Source organism: Heterocephalus glaber, unplaced genomic scaffold (genome assembly GCF_053883595.1).
Source record: "Heterocephalus glaber isolate CG9 unplaced genomic scaffold, H.glaber_assembly_v1.0 deba00001452, whole genome shotgun sequence".
Classification (NCBI taxonomy): domain Eukaryota; kingdom Metazoa; phylum Chordata; class Mammalia; order Rodentia; family Bathyergidae; genus Heterocephalus; species Heterocephalus glaber.
This window is the reverse complement of record NW_028258302.1, coordinates 14,454,083-14,475,330: the sequence shown is the minus strand read 5'-3', so window position 1 is coordinate 14,475,330 and position 21,248 is coordinate 14,454,083. Positions and strand designations below refer to the sequence as shown.

At 37.4% G+C, this 21,248-nt stretch overlaps 1 protein-coding gene across 11 annotated transcripts in view; it reads right to left on the bottom strand.

Annotated features, from left to right (window-relative positions):
* The window catches only part of Eya3 (EYA transcriptional coactivator and phosphatase 3), a 109,272-nt gene that overhangs the window by 53,587 nt on the left and 34,437 nt on the right, over positions 1-21,248 (bottom strand). For all 11 annotated transcript variants that reach the window (XR_015452762.1, XR_015452763.1, XM_004850741.3 and 8 more), the window contains 3 exons: positions 15,301-15,344; positions 10,444-10,523; positions 119-185 (listed from right to left, as the gene is read on the bottom strand). Coding sequence is in view for 9 of the 11 variants with exons in the window: in XM_004850741.3 (XP_004850798.1) it covers positions 119-185; positions 10,444-10,523; positions 15,301-15,344 (191 nt within the window). In the remaining 2 variants the exon portion in view is untranslated. The remainder of the gene's footprint in view (positions 1-118; positions 186-10,443; positions 10,524-15,300; positions 15,345-21,248) is intronic.

Below are 21,248 nucleotides of genomic sequence, written 5' to 3'. Positions count from 1 at the left end.
GGACAGAGAGAATAAGAGAAGTGAAAATAAGTTAAATATCAAATTAAATTTTGTGACAAAAAGAATATACATACTATAGAAAAAGTATACAAATTTCAGAAATAATTATTCAACTTACTTTGCAGAATACATTTGTGAGGTATAATCATTGGATGAGCGAGGGATGTAATCGGTGCACGTCATAACTGAAAGACAGATAATAAAAGTAAAAAAGTTAGAACATTTTCAAAATGAAATGGAAAAATTGCATGTGACTGTATGGTCTCTCAAACTAAACAACAGACTATAGCTTGGAGACCAGAAAGTTTGAAAGATCATGTAATAGAAAATACCTCACTTTTGTGTTTATAGATTTGTTTACAGACTTTGAGAGACAGTACGAGAAGCAAGAATGTGGGGATTATGAAAAAGAGTCAACAGCTGGTACCAAGTGATCTCTACCTTCACTCACCAATGATCTAAATCATAGATGAAGCAACCTCCTAAGCTTTCCACTGTGCTCACTGGAAAACTTAAAAAGCAGTATTCGTATCTAGGAAACCACATTATGCTTCTCCACCTTACTTATTCTCTTACTCTATTTCTTAGTACAAGGCCATAAAAATGACTTGTAGGAAGCTAGATTAGGGGGAAGCAACCATTCTTATCAGAAAATGGTTGCTACTGTAGAACAGAGGCAAGTATGCTTCTGTACTATATTCTGTGATCTGTAACAAAAGCTTGTTTTAAGTCTGGCAAAGCAGAGACAGACTTGAGGAATTGGTGTAATGCTCTGATGAATCTGCAAATAGAGTGACTTTTCCAGCTAATGTCCCCTTGATCCCCATGACCTTTTCTGAAAACAGCTGCTGTAAACTCTTGATTTTCATAATTTCTGGGATAAATGCTGTAAATATTTGAGTCAAGCTTGACAGGTAACTAAATTCTGCTTATTGGGCACGAATTTAGACCAGGTTGTAGACAGAGTTACATCATAAAGTGCTTTCAGTAGACTCTTGCATTGTTCAAGAACTTCCTCTAGGGCCAGGGATTTAGCTCAGTGGCACTGCACCTGGCTTGCAAGTGCAAGGTCCTGAGTTCAATCTTTGGTACCAAAAAAAAAAGAACTTTCTCTAACATCCATAAAAGCAGCTACTGTGAACAGAGACTAAAGGTGATTCAACCAACTTTCTGTCTTGCTAGATTCCCTGAAAAAGTGCCTGATCCAGGGCAGGGCATGGTGGTGGATGCCTGTAATCCCAGCACTCCGGAGGATGAGGCAGGAGGATCCCTACAAATTCGAGACCAGCCTAGGCTACATAGTGACTTCAAGGCCAGTCTGAACCACACAGTGAGACCCAGTCTCAAACAAACAAACAAGTGCCTGACCCCAAAAAAGGAAGCCCTGGTCAAGATCAGGTGAGGGGCCAATTCATATCCAAAAGAAGACAAATCATCATCTGTGAGTTTATCACAGAGGATCTTGTTCAATGCCACTGTCTGAGGTTTTTAAAAATAATTATTGGAAACTTGAACATGACATTCATCTATAAACATTTTTGACAAAAATGAAGATCTCAATTAGATCTGAAGTTTTACTACACATCACACAGAAGGTAAGGAATGTTCATTCAAATTCTGCAAATTCTGCAGGTTCCTTCTCTGCTGATAGGTACTTTATAAAACACAAACCCTTATCTTTCTCCAATTTAACTTAATTCAAAAAGAACAACAAAACATCCCAGGAGACTTGGGCCAATTTTTATTTTTCCAGATAATGAATAAGCCTTGATCCTGGTAACATTTGGGAACCACAAAAGAGTTATAGAGTCAAATACAACTAACAGGACATCTGATGGATGTGGATATAAGCAATGTGCAAAACAGGGAAATGAGAGGATGATTTCTAAGTTTTTCTAGGAGCAACTGGAGAATAGTAATATCACTTTCTAAAATGGCCAACATTTAGGGAATAGATATGATGGAATAAAAAACTTAAGACATTTTAAGTATGATTTTCCTTTCACATACATAGAGATTTCAAAGGGGCAACTGGATATACAAATGAAATCAAAGGAGAGGCCAGAGTGGAAATATAAATTTGGGATTCATTAACAATGTACAGAATATTTAAAATAATGTAATGGAGAAGAGGCTCCCAAAAGGGAAAAGATGGTAGCTTAGAAGCAAGCCCTGAGGTTTACCAACATTCAAAATTCAGCTAGAGGAAGGAAGGCTGATCAAAGGAGAAAAGTAGGAGGAAACATAGCGAGAGGGAGAATATGAGGAAAGAGAAATGTCTACCGGTCCTGGCAGTATGAAAGTAGATGATGACAAGAACAGTTTCAACAGAAGAGTGGAGTGACAGAACTAAATGTGACAGAATCTGAAGTCAATGGAAGGTGAGAAAGCAAGAGGGCAACTCCTTTTCAGAGGTTCTGATGTGTGCTGCAATAGAGAAAAAGTCTGCAGCATAAGATGTGGAGCCAAAAGGAGCTCTTATTTGTATTTGACGATGGCAGACCCTCCCCATCCTTTATTGACAGGAAGGATTTAAGAAGAGAATAATGTGATGAGGAGTAGTAGTGACAGGATAACTATACTGCCAAAGTTCTAGCAGAAGAGAGAATAGGATATGTAATGCAAATATAAGTATTTAAAATATGACAGGAACAAGAATATCTTTTCCATTCTAACAAGAAGGAAACAAGAAAACATGGATACAAACACCAGCAGGTTTGAAGATGTAGTGATGGTAGGATGACAACAGCTACCTGTCTGAGAGCTTTTATTTAAGAAGTCATCATCCACTGACAGTGAGGAAAAGTGAGCTGAGTATTGGTGCTTTGAGAGAAGAGGTGGTATAAAATATTAAAAGGCAAAACTAATGAGAGAAGTGTAGGATTTTTAAGTATACTATGGGTCCACTTAAGGCCCTGTGACTATGACTAGGGTATAAGTAGTCAATTAGTTATATAATTCTATTTAATAATGTTTAATTACTTATATACATTTACAGGGAAGGTACACAACCAGGTTAAATTAGGGCTGGGGGTTACGAAGGAGAATATGAGGGATATTAAATGTATTTATTACTGCAAATATTTGTAAGAGAGTAATTATAATAAAGGGCCAGAAAATCTATGCTGAGTAAGAAGGAAAAATGAAGATAAGAGAAATATGATAGGTACTGGATAAGTTATCTACATGAATGTTAAAATCACAAAGAACTGTAAGAGTTTGGATGAAGAAAACAGAAGATCTAATTTTTAAAGAATAGAATGACTTTTACTCTAAGTAGTTCACCCTAAGGTAATAAGGAAAGACAGGGAAAGTACAGATACAGACTTCACAGGAACTAGAGTTTTTGAAGAAAAAGGAGGAGAAAATTATTTGGAAGGATTGAGAATACTCAACTTACTTCTTGGACCTATGTAAGTATGTATGTATATATGTAAATAAAGTATGAGATTTTAGAGTACCGGCCTTTTTGCAGGGGGTGGTGTATTTGCATGCAAGTGTGTGTGTGTGTAAGTGGGACACTCAGGACTCAGGAGATACTACACTGATTAGAGCGGTTTCCCACAGTATGAAGTTTCCCATATGTACTAGACTCATCTACTGGTACTAACATCATAAAAATGCAGATTCCCCACCTATATCAGATCTATTGAATAATAATCTCTGAAGGCTTTCTGTCTCATGCTCCTGGCCCAGCAGAAGGGGCTTCCAGGCCACCATCCGTCCAGCCACCATCCGTCCAGCCACTCCCAGCCCAGAGGAAAGGGCTTTTGGGCCACCATCCATCCCACTGCTCCCAGCCCAGAGGAGAGGGCTTCCGGGCCACCATCCCTACCGCCGCTCCCAGCCCCTGTCCCACCTCTCTCAGCTGAGAGGAGGTGAGCCACGTGGGTGCCAACAGCAACCCCCTGCCCCCCGAGTCGAAATGAGAAAACACTACGTAAGTCTTAAAACCAGACTTCCAGATCACCTATAGCAATCCCAAAGGGAAATGAGATGGTACACTCTGATACTCAACCACCTGGACCCACTGAACTGGCAACAAAAGGGGATCTGGAAAAAATGAAATCAGAAATAATTTCTCAGATAACAGGAGAAATTGTGCTCCTAGTGCAAGGCATAATCAATAAATCTAGAGAGGAGCTGAGGAACATGATGGAATCCCAACACAGGAAACAAATGGAATCCATAAAACAGATGCAAATAGATTTCCAGGACATGAAAAACTCCATTGAAAGTCTATGCAGCAGAATGAGCCAATGTGAGGACAGAATTTCAGATACAGAAGATAAGATTGCAATTAATGACCAGGAAAAGAAAAATTGCTTCAAAATTATAAGGGAACACAAGAAATCAATCCAGCAGCTGCTAGATGATGCAAAGCAGAACATAAGACTGATTGAAGTCAATGAAGAAACAGGAGAGAGTGCAGATGACATAAAAAAACTCTTCACAGAAGTAATGGCAGAAAACTTCCCAAGCAGGGGAAAAGAACTTGACATACAGATAAGTGAGGCATATAGGACTCCAAATAGCCTTGATCAAAAAAAATCTACACATAGGCATATAATTGTTAGGATTCCAGAAACTCAACAGAAGAACAAAGTTCTACAAGCAGTTAGAGAAAAGAAACAAATCACATACAAAGGAAAGCCCATCAGAATCACAGCAGACTTCTCAACACAAACCATCAAGGCAAGAAGAGCTTGGAGTGACATAGTCCAAGCCCTAAAAGAAAACAGCCTCCAGGCCCAGATTGATGTACCCTGCAAAACTATCTTTCAAAATTGATGGTGAAATAAGATACTTTCATGACAAAGAGCACCTTAGGAACTTTGTGAATACCAAACCAGCACTTCCAAAAAATTTTACACAATTTCCTAGGAACAGACATTGAGGATCACAACCCCAGGAAGCAAAGCAGAATGAACCCATCTGGTACAACAAGAAATTAAATGTAAAGGGGGAGAACCCAACAAAAAGAAAAAGTCATGGCAATGATAAGTCAATACGTTTCAGTTATAACAATCAACGTTAATGGTCTCCATTCACCAATCAAAAGAAACAGACTGGCAGAACGGGTCAAGAACCAAAATCCAACAATATGCTGCATACAAGAAACACACTTAATTCAAAATGAAACTCATAGACTGAAAGTTAAAGGGTGGGAAACAATGCTCCATGTGACGGGAACCCGAAAAAAAGCAGGAGTAGCTATCCTCTTTGCAGATCAAGTAGATTTCAAATCAACACTGATTAAGAGAGATGAAGAAGGACACTACATCCTTGTGAAGGGAACAATCCAAGAGGAAGAGATGACAATCATAAATATCTATGCACCAAACACTAGTGCACCCAACTATATAAAACAAATACTAACGGACATGAAAAGTCATATATGCACTAGTACAACTGTAGTGGGGGACCTCAACACCTCACTGTCACAAATCGATAGATCAACTAGACTAAAAATAAGTAATGAAATACTAGAACTCAATCGAACTCTTGAACAAATGAACTTAACAGATGTTTACAGAGTCTTCCACACCACAAAATCAGAATACACATTCTTTTCAGCTGCACATGGGTCATTCTCAAAAATAGACCACATACTCACACATAGAACATGTTTAAGTAAGTGCAAAGGAATTGAAGTTATCCTCTGTATATTATCAGACCATAGTGCAATGAAATTGGAGGTCCAAAGCAAAAGAAACTGGAAAAATTTCATAAACATGTGGAAATTGAACAACACACTTCTGAAAAAGCAATGGGTCACAGAGGAAATTAAAGAAGAAATCAGACAGTTCCTTCAATTAAATGACAATGACAATACAACATATCGTAATCTATGGGACACAATGAAAGCAGTCTTACGAGGGAAATTCATAGCAGTGAATACGTGTACTAGGAAAACAGAATGTGCCCAATTAAACAACCTGATGCTGAACCTCAAGCTTCTAGAAAAAGAAGAGCAGGACAACCCCAAAGCTCATACAAGGGAGGAAATTATCAAGATCAGAGGAGAAATCAATGCAATGGAGACTAAGAGAATGATACAAAAAATCAATGACGCCAAGAGTTGGTTCTTCGAAAGAATCAACAAAATTGACAAACCCTTAGCCAACCTTATCAGAAAAAGGAAAGAAAAGGCCCAAATCCATGCAATTAGGAATGAAAAGGGTAAAATTACAACAGACCCAGCAGAAATCCAGAGGATCATCAATACCTACTTCCAGAACCTATACGCCAATAAGATGGAAAACATAGAAGAAATGGACAGATTACTAGATACATATGAATTACCAAAGCTGAACGAAGAAGACCTAAAAATTCTAAACAACCCAATATCAACCAATGAAATTGAAAACATAATTAAAAACTTATCAACTAAGAAAAGCCCAGGCCCTGATGGCTTCACTGCTGAATTCTACAAGACATTTAGAGAGGAACTACTGCCACTACTGTCTAAACTCAATGAAATTGAAAGGGAAGCAATACTCCCAAATTCATTCCTGGAAGCAAGCATCACCTTGATCCCCAAAGCAGAAAAAGACCCAACCGAAAAGGAGAACTATAGGCCAATCTCACTAATGAACACAGATGCAAAAATCCTTAATAAGATACTGGCAAACAGAATGCAGAAGATCATCAAGAAGATCATACAACCTGGTTAAGTGGGATTCATCCCAGGGATGCAGGGATGGTTCAACATACACAAATCAATTAATGTAATACACTATATCAATAGAGCCAAAGACAAAAACCATATGATTATCTCCATAGATGCAGAAAAAGCATTTGACAAAATCCAACATGCATTTATGATAAAAACCCTACAAAAAATTGGAACAGATGGTCTCTACCTCAAACTGATAAAAGCCATCTATGAAAAACCAACAGCCAATATCATACTAAATGGTCAAAAACTGAAATCCTTCACACTAAAATTAGGAACAAGACAAGGATGTCCACTATCTCCACTCCTGATCAATATAGTTTTGGAAACATTAGCCACGGCAATTAGACAAGAGAAAGAAATAAAAGGAATAAAGATAGGAAATGAAGTCAAATTGTCATTATTTGCAGATGACAGGATACTGAATATAGAAGACCCCAAGAACTCCACCAAAAGTCATCTAGACTTAATAACCAAATTCAGTCAAGTAGCTAGTTACGAGGTCAACACACAAAAATCAATAGCTTTCCTCTACACCAATGACAGACTCACTGAGAGAGAAATAGGGCAAATAATTCCTTTCACAATAGCATCCAAAAAACTGAAATACCTAGGAATCAACCTGACGAAAGAAATCAAAGACCTCTTCTCTGAAAACTATAGCACTCTGAAAAGAGAGATTGAAGATGCTATCAGAAAATGGACAGATTCCCCTGCTCCTGGGTAGGAAGGATTAATACAGTGAAAATGGCCATACTTCCAAAACTGCTATATAGATTCAATGCAATTCCAATTGAGATCCCAGCAGCATACTTCACGGACCTTGAGAAAACAATCCAAAAATTCACATGGAACAAGAAGAGACCCAGAATAACAAAAGCAATTCTAGGTAAGAGACACATGGCAGGGGGTATCACAATCCCCAACCTGCGACTATACTACAAAGCTACTGTGATAAAAACAGCACGGTAAAAAAAACACAAAAAACCCAGCATGGTACTCGCAAAGAAACAGACCTGAGGACCAGTGGAACAGATTAGAAGATGCAGAAACAATGCCAGACACACTCAGCCATCTCATCTTCGATAAAGGAGCCAAACACCCTCACTGGAAGAAAGATAGCCTCTTCAATGAATGGTGCTGGAAAAACTGGGTTCAACTTGCCCAAGATTAAAACTAGACCTGTATCTCTCACCATGCACTAAACTAAAATCGAAATGGATTAAAGATCTAAATATTAAAATAGAAATGCTGAACCAGTTGGAACAGAGGTTAGGTAGAACTCTTGAAGACATCGGTGTAGGAAAAGATTTTATGAACAAAACCTCAGTTGCCCGTGAACTAGCACAAACAATCAACAAGTGGGATCTCTTCTTATTAAAAAGCTTCTGCACAGCAAGAGAAACCAGCAGTGTGAAGAGACAACCCGCAATGTGTGAAAAAATCTTCACCTGCTTTTCCTCAGACAAAGGTCTACTATCTCGAATCTATAAAGAACATTAAAAAGATCAGACCTCCCAATTTTAAAGACCCAATCCAAAAATGGGCATCTGAAATGAGCAGACATTTCTCACACAAAGAAGTAGAAATAGCAAATAAATACATGAAAAAATGTTCAACATCACTCGTCATTCAAGAGATGCAAATGAAAACAATGCTGAGATTCCACCTCACTCCAAAAAGAATGGCTGCTATCATGAAATCAATCAATAACTAATGCTGGCGGGGCTGTGGGGAAAGAGGAACCCTGCTCCACTGCTGGTGGGAGTGTAGACTGGTGCAACCGCTGTGGAAATCAGTATGGAGATACCTCAAAGAACTAGGACTGGAAGTCCCATTTGACCCCGCTCTTCTACTGCTGGGGATCTTCCTCAAAGGATTAAAAGAATCATACCACAGCGATATATGTGCACCCATGTTCATAGCAGCACAGTTTGTGATAGCTAAAACTTGGAAACAGCCCAAATGCCCATCAACTGGAGAGTGGATAAAGAAAATGTGTTTTTTAAAAAATAAAACGCAGTACTACTCAGCCATAAAAAATGAGAAATTAGAGACATTTATAGCTAAATGGATGCACATTGAGGCGATACTCTTAAGTGAAATAAATAGGACACACATGTATAAATACTGAATAGTTTCTCTGGTGTGAGAAACTGAAAGTGTAAATAAGGACTAAAATGTATAATAGGTAATGTGAAATAGGAAGAAAAGGGGCAAAGGGGAAGGAAGAGGGAGGGGGAGGGGGAGGGGAAAGGAAAGAAGGGAATGGAATTAATATGAGAAAATGGAAAAAAAGGAACAAAATCTTTGTAAATAGGGAGGAATGGAGGGGTTGAAGGGAGGGCTGGGCAAGGGTGAAAAATAAGAACCAAGAGAGATTATGTAAAGGTGCAAATTTCCAATGATGAATGTCATTATATTGTATACCTAAAATGTACCAATGATTACAATAAATAATCGATAATGCAAAATAGGAAGAAAAGGTCCAAAGGAGTAGGGGTAGTGGGAAGGGCAGGGGAAAGGAAAGAAGGGAAAGGAAAAATGATGAGAAATGGAAAAAATGGAAATATGGAAATAAAGTCTTTGTAAATAGGGAAGGGTGGAAGGGGTGAAGGGAGGGCTAGGAATGGGGAAAAAAATAAGAACCAAGATGCATCATGTAAAGATACAAGTTCCCAATGAGAAATGTAAATGTATTGCATACCTAAAATGTACCAATAAAAGAAGAAGAAAAAAAATCTCTGAAGGTGTGGCTAGAATTGTATATTACAAACAAGCATTTCAGATGATTCTTATGTCTTATGCTAAAAGTCTGACAACACTGAGACCTAAAATCGCCTTTGAGGAAATAATATGCAAAACTCAAGACATCTTTTTTTTTAAAAAGTCATACTTTATTTAATACATGAAAAGTAGAGAAAGTCAAGGATACTTATCTTTTTTTTTTTTTTTTTTTTTGGTACCAGGGATTGAACTCAGGTCCTTGCACTTGCGCAGCAGGCGGCGAAACCACTGAGCTAAATCCCCAGCCCCTAAGGATACTTATCTTAAGAGAGGAAATAGTCCCCAAACAAGTGACTCTGTTTAAAAAAGACTTACATAAATTTCTTCTTTTAAAGTGTGTGATAGAATAGAAAGGCATAGCTATTTAATTTCAAGATGGACTACTTTCCCCATGGAGCCAATATGGAGAAGTAGGTATGTTACACAAAGCCTATGTCTCCACAAGAAAATAATAGAACACTCCACAAAGATTCTGCCTAATATATACATATAACTGTCCTATAGGAGAGTGAGAACTGGTATATGGGGGATTTATCTTACTGAGGTGAATCTCCTTCAGAGTCTAGCATCAATCTTGGGCTCAAGGGAATGCTTTTCTTTCTTGGCCAAGATTTGACAGATGAGGTCACTTCATTTTATTAGAAAGGCAGAAAAATATCAACTGCCCTGTCTGTAGTCAAGGGTTGGGCCACAAATGTCTCTGATTTTGAATAGGGTACTATTATCTTCAAAACAACCAACCTCAAAAAAAATCACCAAGTGTGATTCCTGGGGGAGAAGGTTCTGAGCAAGTTAACCCCAAACCCCTGGTCCCAGCCTGGTGATAAAACTTACAGGACAGTACAAGTGAGCATACACACAAGGAGAGGAGATCTTTCTGGATATTCTGAGACAATCTAGGCAATCAGTGAAACCCAACTACACAAGAAGAGCACATAGGAATGCCCCTTCTATCATGCGCAAAATATGGTACTTACTTTCCTCTGACATGGTAAGGTTTGCAGCAAGGCTTGATGTTTCAGGTTTCTGATCACTGACGTCTGGGCTGCTTACTTGACTGAGAGAACCAAAATAAATATATTAGCCCCTGATTGATTTGCTGCATTGCTAAAAGTGATGAGATCAAGCTCTTTTCCTCCTACGTTATACAAGTAAAAGGCAAGGTAAATAAATCTTCATAATATTCTCATTGGTTTTTAGTACCTACATGAAAAAAGTTAGAGCCAGGGTTGGTACCCTCAGAATTCTACTGTCCTTTTTCAGATTCCTAGACCCTTAAAAAACTGTTTTCATATTACTCAGAAACTCCATCTAAGTCATTTACAAGCCAAACTTTTCTTTAAAAACATGCTAAAAGAAAAATTCCAAACATCTAAAACACTGCTGTCACTTTTTAAAACATTGTGTGTATTATGTCTTTAGAGGGAATAATGTAATGTTTTGATTCTGTTTACATTGTGGGATGATAAAAATCAAGCTACTTAACAAATCCATCACATCATATACTTATTTTTTGTGGTGAATACACTTCAAACCTATTAATAATTTTGAAATACATGATGCATTATTATTTACCACAGTCACCATTCTGTGTACTCTGTCACTTTGGTTCCAGAGTTCTACAGGAAAGTACACGAAGTCACCTGATTTCAGAAATGGTTCTTAATTAGCTACAAATCATAATCATTTGAAACGTTTTTACAAACTATACAAGCCTATTTCCAAGTAGAGATTCTGAATCCTTAAAATGGTTCAATCCACTCTATCTCTTTTGTGAACCCAGGTGTGCATGTATGACAGACAAGTGCTCTACCACTGAGGCTGTGTTTTGTTTTTAACTTAGGAAATTTAAGAGAAATTCTAAAAGGTAAATCATGCAAACTGGGAGAGCAAGTCACTTAGATACTGTAATGTTGGGAAGATTAGAGTGAAATTCTGGAACAGAGATTATTCCAACTTGTGTCCCACACAATGTTTTCCTTCTTCTATTTTACATCCCACTCTCTAGTTATTCCCTACCAGTATAACATAGTGGCTAAGAGCACAGATTCTAGAGCTAGACAGCTCAAGTTCATATTCCGTCTCTCAAAAACTACTATGACTTTGGGCAAGTCACTGACCTTTGTGCTCTAGTATATTTGTCAATGAGGATAAGATAGATCATACCTCACTGGGTTGTTTATACAAAACATATTTAAAGCAAAGCTGGAACATATCAAGTACACTATAAACTGGAACCATTATATTACAACTTCTTTCCACTCCAAGATCCCTTTCCACATTCATGCTTTCTAGTAAGAAACTTCTTTCTCTCTCCTACTCCAGGGAGAGGTAAAGCCAATCTATCAGGGATGTCATATATCTGAAAAGAAAAGGGTGACTAATCAGAGGTAAGGCTAGCTTCTACATAGGAACATTAAAAGCGCTCATATTTCTGAAACTGATAACCAATACTAAAGTATTATTAATAGAGGGTTTTCTGGTATGTTTTGAAAGTTTAACTTTTCCTCAGAAGTATTTAATCTTTGTTTTGTTTTTTGAGATAGGGTCTTGTTATGTAGTCCAGGCCAACCTTGAACTATGTTTTTGTTTTTGCTTTTTTTTGGTACTGGGGATTAAACTCAGGATCTTAACGCTTATGAGGCAGGTGGTGGCACCACTGAAGTAAATCCCTGGCCCTGTGAACTAACTCACTATGTAACGCAGGCTGGCCTTGAACTCTTGGCAATCTTCTTGATTCAGTCTCCTGAGTGCTGGCATTACAGGTGTATGCCACCATGGCTATCTCAGAAGTATTTAATTCTAAAAGCTAAGTCCTCAGATGAAGTTTATTTTTATGTCTTTATTCAAATGCTTACATTTTTGGAAGAGCAATTAATATAACAACCAAGAAATGACCAAAAGAAGTGAAGGGTGAGGAAAGAAATAATATGGAGTAGTTATATCAGTGTTTTCCCAGCTGGCTGAATCATTATAATGACCTGAATTGTTGATACAAAAATAAGGACTTTTGAGCCTCATCTTATGCTTTAGAATTCCCATGAGGAATTATATAAAACTTGACCAAATTTCAAACTGCAGTGACTGGTTTGTCTTCCGTGCACACCTGGATACTCTGGCTTCACCACTATACCCATTGTTAAAGACTATTTCTAGATTTCTAGATACTGTATCTTAGAAGATATTTGTATGGCTTAGTAAACACTGGACCAGTTCCCTAAGATCCTTTGGTCCTAGAATCTTATGTGACAGTAAAATCCTTTACATACAACTTATTCAGCTCAGGATCTACCAATTAAACAGAAACACAGTGCTAGGACAGTAAATTAACTCTATTACTATTTTTAGAGAAATTACATACTGCCTCAAAATAAAATTACTTTCAGGGCTATATAAACATAAATTTTGCTTAACAATGTGTATCATGAAAATGAAGTTGCTCAAAATAAAATGACAAAACAAAACAGAACAAAAAAAAAAAAAATGAAAACACCCAAACTTTAGAAAGATGAGTATCACAAATATCTCCTTCTCAGGGGCCGGGGATTTAGATCAGTGGTTCCGCCGCCTGCCTCACAACCACAAGGTCCCGAGTTCGATCCCCAGTACCAAAAAAAAAAAAAAACTCCTTCTCAATCAGTAGAACTCTTGTTTATTATCAACAAAATTAGAGGAATGCAAAAACAAAATGTAATATACCTAGAGTATTATTCAGCCTTTACAAAAACAAGAAGATAAATACAGTACTGTATAATTCCATTTATATAAGGTGTTTAAGAGTAGTCAACCCCAGCGAGAAGGAAAGTGGAATAGTGGTTGTAAGGAGTGGGGAGAGAGAAAAATAGAAACTAAGAATAGCCGGTATAGGTTTGTGTTTTTCTCTTATAATATTAGGGTGACTGGAATATGCATGGAAAAGGCAAACATAATTTAACCAAGGTTGTGATTTTGCTAGATAAGTATGACACAGGAAAAAAGAGGAAGTTAAGAACATCTGCAGCCAGGCATAGTGGTACATGCCTATAATCCCAGCACTCTGGGAGGCTAAGGCAGGAGGACTACACCTCAGGCTTAGGCTTCGGCAACTGAGTAAGATCTTATCTCAAAAAAATAAAGGTTGAGGAGGTAGTTCAGTGTGAAGGGCTTAAATTCAAGCCCTAGTACCCTTTCCCAAAAGAGACAAGGGGACTGATAATAGTAAATCTTAAAATTTAAGCAGCACAAGGAAGAAATTCAAGTTCTTTTTGAGGGAAGGGTAAATGAGTAATAATGAAAATATAATAATCATTTAACTGGGAGTGTGAGACATCATATGGCCACCATGGCAGTTCTAGCATAAATGAGCCAGGATTACAATGTGGAGTGGTAAAAGAATTTCTGAAGTGAATGTGCTAGAAGTGATGGAGTTACTGGCTCACATGGTTGGTAGACAAAAGACAAGAGGTAATAATTGTAGAAAATTAAATACCAGGAATTATGGAGTCAGAGCACATGAGAAATAAAAAGCTGCTTCTTTTTCTTTCTTTCATTTTTATCTTTTCCCCTTTTTTTGGTACTGGGGATCGAACTCGGGTCCTTGCACTTGCGGGGCAGGCGGTGGCACCACTGAGCTAAATCCCCGGCCCTATCTTTTCCTTTTTAACCACTTAACAGTTTACCCTGAATGTCACACAAGCAGCACGTTTATTTATGTGCTGACTATGCCCAGTGTCACTCGGGCAGGTGCATTTCAACCAGTTGATTCTTGTATTGAATAAATTTGATAAAATTGTTGATTTCCAGTTATATTATAAAAATTAATGAAAAAATATGCAATTTTTGGTCATCCTGTATTTAAATAATTGGATAGGTAAGTGCTTGATTGTTGTTGGTTGAACTCAGGGCCTCAGACATGCTAAGCAAGTGCTCTACCACTAAGTTATACCCCTCACCCTTTTTTCTATTGGGGAGTGGAACTAATGACTAAGGTATTTCATATCTACTTGATAGTTAATAACAAATTTCTCAATTTCACTTATCTTGGCTTAGGCTTATTTTGTATATTAATATGGCATTTTTCATTTTCATCTTCAGGTCTTCCCTATATGGTATAGCGTGCCGAATATCTAAAATGAGTCCAGTATATATTAATAAATGTTGAATGCATTAAAAAAAAACCCAGCATAGGTATTTTGGGGAATAGTCATTTTGGAAGGAATTTTTTTGTTTTTTGAGATGAGATCTCACTATGTTTCCCAGGCTGGTCTCAAACTAATGGATTCAAGCAATCCTGTCTTGGAAGGAAATTTTAATGTTAAAGCAGATAATTTCAAAAGGCAAAGGCTGACGTTAAGAAGCAAAAAGAGGGCAGTCAACCCGAAGCCTGCCCAGACACTAATCAGCATGTGAAAAAGAGAAGGTAAACAATTATGAAAGTCAATCTGGAGTGCCAGCTTGACTGGATTAAAATACACCTAGAAAGGTGACTGGACCCTGAGGGTGTGAACCTCATGGGTGGATTAACCTATTGACGAATTCATTGCTGAGTAGGCTGTTAAGAGGTGGATCCCAGCTGGGGGAAGCAGGTCACTAGGGGCATGCCTTTCAAAGATGTATCTTTTCTTGGGTTCCTTCCCTTTCTGTTTCCTGGTTGCTATGGTGCAGGCAGCTTTCTGCTATCACTCCCTTCCGCCATAATATTTCTGCCCTTAAGCCAGCTAAACATGAACTAAAACCTATGAAACTGTGGGCCAAAATGAATCTTTCTTTCTTTAAATTGAGTATGTCAAGCATTTTGTCCCAGGAACAGAAAGGTAACTAATACAATCATTAAGAAGAACTTCAAATTTACATACCTTAAAGTTTGTTCTCCCGGTTCCTGCATCTTGGCTTTTTTCATCTATAAAAATAAATATATAAAGAAGTCAATACAGTGATTCGTTTTTGAAACCACATTAGATACTCAAATATAGTTTTCCCTTGGTATCTGTGGGGAACAGCACATACCAAACCCTGTGGATGCTCAAATCTCGGGTAAAATGGTGCACATAACCTATGTATATCCTCCATGTACTTAATTAATAATCTCTATAGTACTTATAACATTTAATCCAATGTAAATACTATGTATATAGTTGTTATATTGTTTAGGGAATAATAAGGAAAAGTCTGTACATGTTCAACACTGATGCAATTTTCCCCCCAATATTTTCCATCCCACTACAATCTGACTTTAGAGCTCTCTGGTAAGAATAACTGGCAATAAAAACATGCAGCCAGGTGTGGTGGCACATGCCTAAAATCCCAGCTCCCAGGACGCTGAGGCAAGAGGATCACAAGTTTCAGGCCAGCGTGGGCTACAAAGTGAGGTCAAGGCCTGCCTGAGCTATACAGAGAAATCCTATCTCAAAAAAGGAGAAGAAAAAGCAAAAGAAACATGCAATATACTTAGCCATTCAAATTATGAATCTTTAAAAGCACAGTTTCAAGCTAATGAAAAAGGGCAGAAATTCTGCTAGATAATTTTAAACATGTAACTTGGTAACATGGCTATTAAGATTAAAATTAACATTTTTGACAACGTAAATAATAAATTCGAGGCCTATAATATTTTTCATGGACATTTATTCGTGAGAATATACAACCAAAAAATAAATAAAACCACTTTCTCTCTTTTTTTTAATGGCATCTAAACTTGTTATAGTCAAAGCTGCCTTAATGTTCACAAGGTACCAAAAAAAGATAAAGGGGAGAGGAATATCTCCTGAACTTAATAAACAAAATTACACAAGCATTTGAAGCAAATGCTTAAATCCAAAAGACATAAAGGACCATTACACAAATATGTAAAGCCTTTGTACAACAGTACGCAGAAGAAACCAAACATGAGGATGATGGCTCCTAGGACAGTAAGCAAATCATGAATCTGTTTTATAAATGTATAACATAATCTCACTAGAAAGGATAGAGGAGAAATTATCTGACCTAATGTTTGAAACAATGTTTTGACTAGAAACTAGCTAAAGACAAGAAAAATTTATCTAATTTATCTGCCTGACATAGTTTCATAAATGACAAAATATCAGCTCATTATATATATATTTATATATATTTATATTTATATATATATTTATATTTATATATATATATATATATTTTTTTTGTACCGGGGATCGAAATCGGGACCTTGCACTTGTGCAGCAGGCACCGGAACCACTGAGCTAAATTCCCAGGTGAGCTCATTACAAAATGTTCTGGTAGAGCTGGGGATATAGCTCAGTGGTACCACGCCTGCCTGGTAAGTACAAGGTCCTGAGTTTGATTCCCAGTACCAGAAAAAAAAAAGTTCTGTGCTTCCTACCTGAAAATGATAGCATTTACATAAGGTCAGATAATGTACTTTTGCCAATAGTGAAAATGAATTTATGTTTCACTCATCAAAGATCCTTTATGATCAAGAAAAGCATTTGTAAGCTGGTTGGTCAAGTACCCAAAATAGTCTATAGCAGTGGTGGCAAACTTATGGTACATGTGCCACAGCAGGCTGTTATCACTGAAAGCTCTAAAAAGGTTCACCATCACTTGTCTATAGTCTCCAAACCGTAATCCACATAAAGAAAATTAAGAGCATTCAAGAATCTAATTTATCACAGTCTTAATTTTATTAGAGTCATAGACTGACAAATTTAGCTAATCAACTCCCTGGAGCAAATTTTTAAAATACAGTCATGCCCTTGTAACAATGTTTCAGTAAATGACAGACTAAATATACACCAGTGGTCTTGTAAGATTATAGGAGAGCTGAAAAATTCCTATCACCTAGTGACATTGTAGACATTGTAATGGGGTCTGTGGATGCTGGTGTAAATGTACTGAACTGCCAGTCTATAAAAGTATAGTGTATGCCAATTATATGTAGTACATAATACTTGATCATAATAAACAACTGTTACTGGCTTATAAATGTACCTTATGTTGTAGCAAGTAGTGGCCTTGCCTCAGTTGGTAATTACCCTACAATAAATTCTCCACTGTTAAATACATATCTTTAATGGAATTCTGGTTCAGTCATCCTACCATTCATTCAATGAGAATTCTGGTTCATAGTCATCCTAGCATTCATTCAATAGACTATTCCCTACCAAGTCCTCCTGACAGAGAACATAATGGTAAAACAAATACAGATCTTAACCTCACAGAACCTACAGTCCAGTTAAAAAGAAATACAAGCAGATAATTTATAAGACAAAGAGATTGTAGATTCTGACAGAAGTATAAGATGCTGTGTACACACAGAAGGAACACCGAACAAAGTCTTTTTACGGGGGGAAGTGGCCTGGGAATGTAGGGACACAGTAAGATAGTAGATCAGGTAAACTTCCTGGAGAAAATATTAAGGCAGTAATTTTTGAACTGGGTGTGGTGGCACATGCTTGTAACCCCAGCACTTGGGAAACTGTGGTAGGAGGACTGCCCGGAGTCCAAAACCAGCTGGATTTCATCCTCAGCAGCACATAAAAAGAGAAGAAAAACAAAAACAAAAAAAGTTCACACTGCAATTTACTGAAGATGAAACACTATTATCCTTTGACACTTTAAAATATTGCTGGGCATGGTGGTGTACCCAGCTTGTAATTCCAGCTATATGAGAGGCTAACGCAGGAAGATCTCAAGTTTTTGGCCAGCCTGGGTACCATAAGATCATGTCTCAAAAATAAATAAACAAAATAAAATATTTTTCCAGATTTCCAGTATCACATAGATACTTAATGTATTTATATCCTAAAACTTTAAGCTATCGATCACTAGCTCTTGATGACTGCGGGTCATATCTTTTTCTAAGTATCCATGAACATCTGTCCAATAATGCTTCTGAATACTGTTGTTAATCAGCATTAAGACAGCGTAAGTCTACAGTTTCTACCACCTAGTTTCTCCCTGCTATCACCTTTGAATATAAAGCAAAACAAACAAAACACTGCAACATTTCTTTTTAAGTACTTCTCTGATTATGATTTTTAGAAAATAAACAATGACTTGGCAATCATGTTGTAAGTTTTATGTCTATAGGATAAAACTTCCATGAATGTGAAGGATTAAAACTTAGATATTTGCTTCTAAATCAGACTAAAATCTTTTTGTTTTTTGGCGGGGGTGGGGGTGGGTGTTTGGTTTGTTTTGTTTTTTTGAGACAGGGTCTCGTTGTGTAGTTTAGGTTGGTGTTGAACTCACTGTGCAGCTTAGGTTAGCCTCAAACTTTCGGCAATCCTCCTGCCTCAGTCTCTCAGAGTGCTGAGATTTCAGGCATGTAGCACCATATCCAGCTAAAAGTTTTCTTTGATGTTCTCAAGAACGTTTCCCAAGCTTCATCCCTTTTCTATTTGTAGCTTAGACTATACTTTGTCTATAATCACAGTATCACTTATTTTGTCTACAGTAAGACTAGGTCTTCTTTTTAAAGGCTAAATTCAGGCTGGGAATGAAGGTGCATGCCTATAATCCCAGAACTCTAGGAGGCTCAGGCAGAAAAATTCCAAGTTCAAGCCTAGCCTGGGTAACTCAGTAAAACTCTGTCTCAAAATGAAAAAATAAGAAAGAGGGCTGGACTATAACTCAGGGCAAAAGCCTAGGTTCAATCCCCAGTACTGAAAAATAAAGAGTTAAATATATTTCCAGACACAGTGATTCATACTTACTGTCCTAGCTACTCAGGAGGCCCAAGCAGGAGGATTGCAAGTTCAAGGCTAGCCTGGGCAATTAAGCAAGACCCTGTTTCAAAAATCAAAAAAATGGGCTGGGGATACAGCTCAGTGGTAGAACATCCCTGGGTTCAACTACACACACATACACAAAGGTTAACTATAAAAGGCATATATGCTTATTGTTTTTAAGTGGGAGGGGTAGGGGAAAGGAAAGAAAGGAAAGGAATAAATATGAGAAAAAGAAAAAATGGAAACAAAGTCTTTGCAAATAGGGAGGTGTGGAGGGGCTGAAGGAAGGGCAGGGGAATGGGAAAAAATAAGAACCATGATATATTATGTAAAGGTACAAATTCTCAATGATGAATGTCAGCATATTGTATACCTAAAATGTACCAATAAAATTAATGAATTAAAAAAATCTTATGCAGCAGTAATGGGAAAAAAATCCAAACCATACAGATGTATATAGAATAAACTATAAAAGAGCTATCACACCCTACATCTGAATGAAACAATCAGTATTAGGCTTGGTGTAGAACCTTCCAAAAACTTTCTCTATGCATTTATGTCCCTTTTAAATTTTTTTGTCCAAATTTTGAGACAAGGTCTTGCTAAGTCACTAAATTGCCCAGACTAGACTTGAACTTTTTTGTTTTTGTACCGGGGACTGAACTTGGGACCTTGCGCTTGCTTTCGAGGCAGGCACTGGAACCACTGAGCTAAATCCCTGGCCCTTGACTTGAACTTTTGATCCTTGTGCCTCAGCCTCCCAGAGTATGGGATTACAAGCATCTGACAGCACATCCAGCACATTTGTATCTTTTTATAACTTGAATTCAAGTGGCCACAAAGGAATTTGTAGAGCTTTAAGGGAGTTTGTTAATGCTTCCAGTTTACAAGGAACAGTCTTGGTTTATGCCTCCTACCCCAAAACCAAATCAGGTCTATGTCCTCTATCACTCTTTTTCAAGAGTTCCAGTTTGGACAGTAATATAAACTTCATATCAGCTACGTGAACTAATCTTTCAGAGTAGTTGAAAAAGACAAGACTGGCAGAAAAAAGACTGAGTGAGTTAAGTCCAATAATTCCTGATTGTAGAGAGAATCATTTCTGATAGCAGCAGGTTGAGGACTGGTTAGCAATGAAGGGAAATTAAGGTTAAGATTTATGTTTCACATTAGCCACAGCAATGAAACAAGAGAAAGAAAAACAGGAATAAAGATAGGAAAGGAAGAAGTTAAACTGTCATTATTTGCAGATGACACAATACTCTATATAGGAGACCCCCAAAACTCTGTCAAAAGACTTCTAGACTTAATAACCAGATTCAATAGAGTAGATGAATACAAGGTCAACACTCAAAACTCAATGGGCTTCTTGTACACGAATAACAGACTCACTGAGAGAAACTGGAAAAACAATTCCTTTCACAACAGCATCCAAAACCATGAAATATCTACGAATCAATCTATCGGAGGAAGTAAAAGACTTCTACTTTGAAAACTACAGCACTCTGAAAAAAGAGATCAAAGAGATATCAGAAAATGGAAAGACATCCCTTGTTCCTGGGTAGGAAGAACCAATATAGTGAAAATGGCCACACTTCCAAAACTGGTATATAGATTCAATACAATCCCAATTGAAATCCCAACAGCATACTTCACAGAACTAGAGAGAACAATCCATAAATTCATTTGAAACCAGAAGAGATCGAGAATACCAAAAGCAACAAAGACAAGGCAGGGGGTATCACAATCTTCAACTTGAAACCATACAACAAAGCCACTGTGATAAAAACAGCATGGTATTAGTAAAGAAACAGACCCGAGGATCAGTGGAACAGATTAGAAGATGCCAAAACAACTCCAGACATACTCAGCCACCTCATCTTTGACAAGGGAGCCAAACACCTTCACTGGAGGAAAGATAGCCTCTTTAATAAAACTGGTAAAACTGGGTTTCAACTTGCCGAAGATTAAAACTAGACCCATATCTTTCACCATGCACTAAACTAAAATCAAACTGGATCAAAGATCTAAATATTAAAACAGAAACACTAAACCTGCTGGAAGATAGGTAGAACTCTTGAAGACATTGGCAC